Source organism: Monopterus albus, unplaced genomic scaffold (assembly GCF_001952655.1).
Source record: "Monopterus albus unplaced genomic scaffold, M_albus_1.0 scaffold52.1, whole genome shotgun sequence".
NCBI lineage: Eukaryota > Metazoa > Chordata > Actinopteri > Synbranchiformes > Synbranchidae > Monopterus > Monopterus albus.
In genome coordinates, this window is record NW_018127932.1 from 1425880 (window position 1) to 1434336 (window position 8457).

An 8457-nucleotide genomic window follows, 5' to 3' on the forward strand; every position below is an offset into this window, starting at 1 on the left:
TTTTAAGAAGGGGGACCGGAGGGTGTGTTCCAACTATAGGGGGATCACACTCCTCAGCCTCCCCGGGAAAGTCTATGCCAGGGTACTGGAGAGGAGAATTCGACCGATAGTCGAACCTCGGATTCAGGAGGAACAATGCGGTTTTCGTCCTGGCCGTGGAACACTGGACCAGCTCTATACCCTCTTCAGGGTGGCAGAGGGTTCATGGGAGTTTGCCCAACCAGTCCACATGTGTTTTGTGGATCTGGAGAAGGCATTCGACTGTGTCCCTCGCAGTGCCCTGTGGGGGGTGCTCCGGGAGTACGGGGTCCGGGGCCCTATTGCTAAGGGCCGTCCGGTCCCTGTACGACGGAGCAGGAGCTTGGTTCGCTTCCCCGGATAATAATAACAGTCATAAATGCACACATCTTTCAGGATGAAGACAGAACATGGAAAGGTGGAGGGACTGGGTCTTAAAGTAACTTGAGAGAGTGAAGGGCAGAGATTCAGAGCAGTTTGAGGAAAGAGACAAGAGAACATGAATAAAGTGAACATCTCACCAGGGCTATAGTGTTGCAGAGCTTATTTCTCTCACAGCTTCTGCAGCTTGTGATTTCCCGGTTCTGTTTTGCTTCTCACATTTTAATGTTGACATACTGTAACTGCACCTTTGCCATCTTAAGATTACTATTAAACAGGCTGCGTTTTGGTTGCACAAATGATGCAAATTAAATGCTAACTTCTCTCCCATGCCTGACAGAGCTTGCAATGTGTTGCTGCTGACACAGATACTGTTAATTTAGCTGTAAATGTGCAAGATAGTTTGGAATTATGTAAATCTGTTTAATGTATGGATGCATGCAATGTTGATTATTATTTATTTATTTATTTTCTCTTGGAGTGTGCCGTGTGGAATAAGAATCTGCAGTTCATCTTCTTGCAATCCATGCAAACAAACAAAGCCACCAAGCCATAACCAAGAAAAAAAAGCTTTTGTTAATTGTGCCTCCTCTATCCTTTAATCCTTCCATCCTCATTCCACTCCCTCCACATGAAATGATATATTAATCATGTTCTGTAACTTTGTGATGCTTTGGTCAGTCTGGAAATAGACATTATCTTGGTCGCTCACTTTCTAACATGTGGGTGTGCATGTGTATCTTCATGTGTTCTTATCCTGCCCTGAACCAGGATAAAGACAATCCCATTTGAACACCATGCTCTCTTGTCTTTCTCTACCTTTTCCCCATGCTATTGCTTGTTTGTTTCATATTCCCCAGAGAGAAGTACCACTGCTCTCTGCTTATAGAAGAAAACATGCTAGAAGCCTTTCCTGGTTTATACATCTGCTGACAGAAATCTGCCAAAAGTGGATGTGAAGAATGACTGCTTGCACCTTCCCTTGTGAACTATTATCTATCCAGTTAACTATTATATAAGCTTCTATAAGGACATAGTGTGTGTTTGATTTTCCTCCCATTGCCATTACTCTTAGTCTACCCAGAGACATCAGCCAAAGCTGTGTTGTGGTGGAACAAGCAGCAGCTGAACTTAGAGCTTATTGCTCATTCACTGATGACTCAGGTCTGGTGTGAACAGCTGCAACAAGATCAGTGAGATTACAGAGACTTCAGCTGTTAATTCCTCCAAATGTGCTTGTGATACTGACTTAGAGGTAATAGACTAACCCTAACCCTCCTCAGATAGCCTACATGCAGTTAAATGCTCCAGTTGTCTCACTGTTAAACTTGCAATAAATACCAGATGTGAGAAGCTTTAAACATTCAGCTACAGTAAGGTTAAATTTCTAGATCATTGTTTGTGGAAGTGTACTGGATGAGGATTACATTGTGTGCCCTTCCTGTATGTGTCAACTTGTGTGAGCTCCCCCAACACTGCAAGTAAAAATGCCACAACTGCAGGCCAGATGTGGCAGTTGTGCTGTGTTCACTTTTGTGCTGCAACGTTGCAAGAACACAGAAGATTTATTTTCTGAAAATGTCATTTTGATTTGCAAATGAATTGCTTTGATCAAATTACTTTTGTCTTAATTAGGTTTATTCACGTGGGACGTGCTGTGTTCAGGGTGTTAATATACTTTTATATTTGTGAAATTATATTCCCATATGCCATGCCTTCTATCTGAGGCAAGTGAGGAATAAATGAGCATTTTCTCAACACCTTGTTATTTGAACTTCTAGAGAATGCTGCAAGTTTTCTGACATATCTTCCAAAAACCCAATTTTGCTTGAGTTTGGGGAAATATCTTGTCAGTTTTGCCTGCAAGCGTTCCTCCTTTTGATCTTTCCTCTCCCCTGTCTTTCTTGTATTAGAGTCGTCTTGCCTCTAGCTCAGTGTTGACTGTGTTCTTTGGCTCCTGTAGAATTTGTCACTGTGAAGGGGATGACGAGAGCCCTCTGATCACACCGTGCCACTGCACGGGGAGCCTGTGCTTCGTCCACCAGGCCTGTCTACAGCAGTGGATCAAGAGCTCCGACACTCGCTGCTGTGAGCTCTGTAAATACGAGTTCATCATGGAGACCAAGCTCAAACCACTGCGCAAGGTAAAACAGTTTACATATTTGTCCGAAATAGAACATATACTGTACTGTAGTCTGTTAATGATTGTGTTCATTAGTTCAGTCTCAGTGGATAAATCCAGGCTGTCGTCGTGCCAGCTAAACTCACATCACTTCTTTGTTACAAAGATGAAAATGCCAAAAGCAGTTTCCAATCTGTCACGCTGATAACATGAGCGTGACACTGAGCGCTGAAGCCATTTACATAAGCCGAACGTCTTGGCGGTGGTGGGGTTGTGATTCATTTCATCTGGTTTAGAGGCGGTGCGCTTCCTTTAAAGGCTCTTATCAATTGTTCTAGCCTCAAGATGGCAGGACACTGTAATTAAAATTCCTCCACTCTTCATTAGCTGCACAAAAAGCCTTAGACAAATGCTCTGCCGTTAATAGCTTCTGAATCCCACTGGTGAACTTTGAAGTTGTTTGTTTGTGAGAGCACAAAGAAATTTGAGGTGAGGATGTCAGTTTTGGTATGAAGTGTTTATTAAAGGATGCTTGGTTTCATTTCATACTGCAACACCTGCTTCTTGTCAAAGTGACCCTGCAATTGTGTCATTTCATCACTGAAGACATGCATTTGGATACTGGGGGAGTCTATGCCCGTTTACAAAACTGATCTGATGGTGCTTGTATTCGTTTTCTTTATATCACTGAGCTGATTTTCAAGTGTTTTGTTCAGCCAGAGAAGGACAAGGTGCAGCAGTGTTTTAGCTGAACTGTGTGACAGACAGCAGGGTATCTGGTCTCTGTGTGCTGAGTGCTGCATGCACTTGTCTTCTATCTTACTCACCCTGTAGCATTGCATCTTTATCACAGTAGCTGAATGCTCTGTCAATCAACAGCACACTGAGCTGTTCAAATGGCCAAGAGAGCCAACAGTTAATTTCATTTAAGTGTGTGTGAATTGTGTCCGCCCCCTTTAACCTTCTCAAATATCCTTCCTTTGTCCTTCTTGCGGCAGTGGGAGAAGCTACAGATGACGGCAAGCGAGAGAAGGAAGATCATGTGTTCAGTCACTTTCCATGTCATCGCCATCACCTGTGTGGTGTGGTCGCTCTACGTTCTCATTGACAGAACAGCAGATGAAATCAAACAAGGTCAGCACAGACTCCACTGTGCACACACGAGCGTTAACACAATATAATTGTCTGTGTCAGATCTAGAGTCAGTGATTCATCCGCAACCTTCCACTGTCTCCAAGTCATTCATGGACAGTATTTAATGACAAATCTAAATAACTGTAGTGTTAATTTAGTGGTGTGAAAATTGAGTGCAAGTAGTGTGAAATATTCTCTAAGACTGGAATAGATGTGGGCGTAATTCACTTGTAGAGGCTCAGTGGGCATGGGAGTCACAGCTGATACTTAAATGTGTAGAAGAGTTTGCAGTTTGCTTTAGAGATTAGCTTTTTCCACTTTGGACTCAGTTCAATTCAGTTCACTTTGATTTCAGGCTTGTCATAAATGTTAAGGGATAGAACATAAGAAAAGAGATTGTTAGTCTTATTGTTAAAGAAAAGAATGTAGTCAACATATGGCGTTAACTGTGATTGTTTTTATGGCTTGTGTGTGTATACATGGGTTATCCACATGTAAGTGTACCACAGAAAGGTCCAGCAGCCATGTCATCGCCAATATGTTATTTCTGTGAAGCCTTTTATAGGAGTTGTTTAACACGCTGGCAAATATTTGCTTTCTCACTAAGCATTAGGCGAGGAGATTGACGCCATTCCTTTGTCTTTATACTAAATAATAGAAGTCTACGGCCTGTTAGCTTAGCTTATCATAAAAACTGGAAACCACTAGATTAGCTCTATCCTAAGGCAATAAAAGCACCACTAAACCTCAGTAATTAACACATTATAATCTCATTTGTTTTCACCATTCAAAAGTCAAGGTGCAAAACACTGTGTGGTTTTACCAAGAGTAATGTGATATTGAGAAACAATAAGATTTAACATGCGAATTAATGAGCGCTTGATGTTGATAGGAAGAATGCGTAACCTTGCCTTGACACACGTTGCCAGTGTTTGTGCTAAGATGAGCTAAATGGCTACTGGACATGGCTTCATGTCTATCATACAGGTATGAGATTTGCATCAGCCTCCTCATTTAACATTAGAAGAAACTGCAAATAAGTGTATTTCCCAAAAGGATAACACTATATGTTTATGAAAATTGTGGCCAGTTCTTGCTGGCCCCATAGCCTGTGTTTGCCTTTTTTCTGTTTCCTGATAAATATGGCTATATTGTCTCATTATAAACTTTCAGCGTTTTTTTTTTATTTTTTTTATTATTATTACCATTTTTCTTTTTGCAGTATTATGTGTATAGGCCAAACTGGAGCCTGCTGCTGACCACAGACTGTTAAAGCTACAAGCAGTAATTCAGAAAGCAGGAGGTATTATAGCCCTTAAAAACCTCAAAATACAAGGAAAACAAGAAGAGTAGTTTATGTAAATGCCCTTTTTGCAGCCCCTAGAACCTGGGCTGCTCTTTACATCCATCCTAACCTAAGAGGCAGCAGCACTTACGGATTGACTGATGCCATCATCTTCAGTGTTGTACTCGTTATCAGGACTAAAAAGTGGAGAAGGCTGCTTTAATGATGAGCTGCTGTAGCGTCGTCTGCTGCTACTCATTCCTCTCTGGCATATTTGATGCTTATGAGACCATGTACAGATGGAAGAGCAGGCTGTGCCTGTTTAGTCCAACCTAGTGATTCAGACTCGTTTAGTCCCTGAGCATCAGGGTCAGTCACCATGGTGATGTCTCAGTTCCTCACCAGTCCAGTTTGTACTCTCCCAATTCGCACAGAACCACAGTTGTTTTTTCTCTCGGTTTCCAAAGATTAGTGCACAGTTAGAGCTAATTCACCTTGAAGTATATTTCACTGTCTACTTTGATTAGTGAGGCAGATATAATGTGTATGATTGCGTGAATAATTACATCCTAAAGTGTGTAACTGCAATATTTGATTTCGCTAAATTTCGGCGCCTTGCCTTTTCTATAAATCTGTTTGTATGCCTTTGGTAATACATGATAAATGATACTTGCACTCTCTTTACTCATGCAGCCGGAAGAATCCCAGGTAAACATTTCATCTTTGACCTTTTGACTTTCAGTTCTTTTTTTCTGTCAGCTGTATCCAGTTATTTTCTAACTATATTTTCCCCTTTCCTTCTATCTTCTGCTTTGCAAAAAAAAGCAATGGTTGTTCACCCTTAAAGCCTGGTTGTATTCTTGCCACCTTACTGGATGTTATTGTTACATGAATGCAGACAGAGTTGAGGAAGATGCTGTGATTTAGTTTGTCTGTGTTATAATTTGTGAGCGTTTCAAGAGCTTTGATGAAAACAAACTTCACAGACATACTTGGCTCATAACAGGTGCGCTTCCTCTTAGTTTATTTGGACAATGCTTCAGATTATTACAAGTATTTACACTTCCTTTTACCTTCACCTTTATCTTTTAATTTGAGCCTTATGTTTAGGTTATTTTTGCAATTTGCTGAAATGCTGCAAATGCCTCAGGTTTCACGGTCAGTGCCTGAACCACTAGGCCACGAGGGCTCCACAATTCATGTTGCTACAGTATGAAAACCAACTGGCAGACTTTAAACCTGCTTTTGGTTAGGTAATAATCATTAACACTGTCCATTTTTTTTTTTATTTTAATGGAGATGTAGGTGTAGGGTCATTTGAAAAGTCTGCACTGCAATAGGAATGTTTTTATTTTAAATTGTCCCCCATCTGTACCTGTTAAAGTTGTAGTAGTTTACTGAGCCATTGTCCTTGTGTTTTTGCACTTGTGCATTTTGACCTTGTGACCTCCTGGGTATATATAAAGTACATGTACAAGTACTTATTTTTTCACACTGTGGTCTGTGTTTGCCTTTCATATGTTTCTTTTGTGTCTATTATCTGATCCTCAGGGATTCTAGAATGGCCTTTCTGGACCAAGCTGGTGGTGGTAGCAATCGGCTTTACGGGGGGACTGGTGTTCATGTATGTGCAGTGCAAAGTCTACATCCATCTATGGAGGAGACTTAAGGCTTACAACCGGGTCATATATGTCCAGAATCGGCCAGACACTTGTAAAAAGCTGGCGTTGGAGAAGCCGCCTCTCATGGAGCCAAGTCTGGACAATAAGGAGGCTCTGGCCCCCACCCAGTCGGACACAAACTCCTCCCAGTACACAGAAACAGAGGACTACGTAGGTATGGAAGTGCTCCATGTCTGACCAGCCAGTCCATGCCATTGGTTGTCCTCATGCTACACACACAAACAGACCTACAGTGAAGGGTAGCAGTCATGGAAATGCTCAGTGGCTGAGGACCGACCGAACACTCCCCTTGCTCTGATCCCAGACTGACTCACTGCCCTCTTCTGGTTATCTTATGTCCCTAAACTCCATCCAGAGAGATAGGCAGACCATGACTGTCTTTTTCTATCCACTTTTCTCCCTTCCATCTGCACATTCAGTCCACACTTTTGCCCCTTTTCTTTCCCAGGACTGGACAGCTTGTACTGACGTCTGTAAATGTCTGAAGAGGCCTGGAGCATACACACCCACTCTTGTATGTACCATACAACTCTGGGAGAGCGGGACTGAGATAAACAGACTCAAATGGCTCCAGAGGTCTCCACATCTCTGAGTGGTTTGTTTGCTTGTGGGTTTGTTAAATTTGTTTGTTTTTACCTCCTGTGAGTTTGGGGCTAATTTGCTGTGGATCAGTATGTAGCGCGGTGCTTCAGATCTCTGGAACATTCCAGCTACTGCCATCTCTGTTGCTGTAGTCTGTCTAGGTTCTGGGTTGGTCTCGGCCGAACCAGGCCTTGATCTGGACATATATCAAAGCACTTTTGTTTTGTAGTTCCCATAATAAATACCCTCCCTTCCTCTATCTGTTTTTTCTTTAATATAAATCAAGTCTTATATGGGGGAGAGCACAGTTAAATTTGACATTTTCATGCATACATATATATAAAAACCCTCCTATGGCTGACAAAAAAAGGAACTGAGTTTTAAAAAACTGAATTGTACTGAAAGAAAAATATGTTTTGGAGCAGAAAAGCAGAAAAAAATGTTTTGAATATGACGTGTGGTTAATAGCTGAACATTCAGCCACAGGACTTCTCTACCACAATCTGAACTTTCGGAAGGCTTGTGAATGTAAACTTTTTTTAATAATGATTAAAAAAACAAACAATATGAAACTTTTTTTTTTTTACTGCAATGTAATTTCCATGTGTTGAGAGATAATGAGCGCCTTTGAGGCATAAACGGCATCACCCATGTTTTTCTATCATGTGAATGACAGTATTTACAGTGTGATAGTCCATGTGAAGTTTTTAATATGCTGATTTGTTTGCTTAGTCATTGACTATGCCTTGAGAAGTCCACAGCTGCCTGTTTACAGTTTGTTCCTCCATCATTCTCGTTGTGCACTCGGTGCATTACTGACCCCAAATATTTTGGGTAAAAAAAAAACAAAAAAAAAAACAGGCAGACAAGTAACTGTGTGTATTTTAAATCCGACTGTTCAAAGTAAGTTTTATCATTTTTGCTCTGACAGATTGGTATTTTAGATTTCAAAGACAAAACAGCCAGCACGATGCCTCTTATTTGACTATTTTTCTCACATTTGGCCTTATGTGGCTCAAATGGGTTAAGTTGTTCCAACATCTCTCAAATGCATAATTTCAGCATTCAGACTCAGTGTAAAATCTTCCCTACAGTTCACTACATGCAACAACAAACTAATTTATTCTGGAGTTAGACATGCAATACATCCCTAAGTTTGCTGCCTGTGATAGATATACAGTATGCATCATAATGCATTGATTAACTCACTGGTGCGCCACCCACTGGTATGAATCTGAAGGTGCAGTCTGAGA

At 41.2% G+C, this 8457-nt stretch overlaps 1 protein-coding gene across 2 annotated transcripts in view; it reads left to right on the plus strand.

Moving 5' to 3' along the window:
* The window catches only part of marchf8 (membrane-associated ring finger (C3HC4) 8), a 68412-nt gene extending 60346 nt beyond the window's left edge, over positions 1 to 8066 (plus strand). The window contains exons 7-10 of one of the 2 annotated variants that reach the window (XM_020601540.1): positions 2363 to 2543; positions 3520 to 3655; positions 5634 to 5648; positions 6492 to 8066. In XM_020601540.1, coding sequence (XP_020457196.1) covers positions 2363 to 2543; positions 3520 to 3655; positions 5634 to 5648; positions 6492 to 6799 — 640 coding nt within the window. In that variant the 3' untranslated portion in view covers positions 6800 to 8066. The remainder of the gene's footprint in view (positions 1 to 2362; positions 2544 to 3519; positions 3656 to 5633; positions 5649 to 6491) is intronic. The other variant, XM_020601539.1, reaches the window with a different exon arrangement.
* The last annotated feature ends 391 nt before the right edge of the window (positions 8067 to 8457 follow it).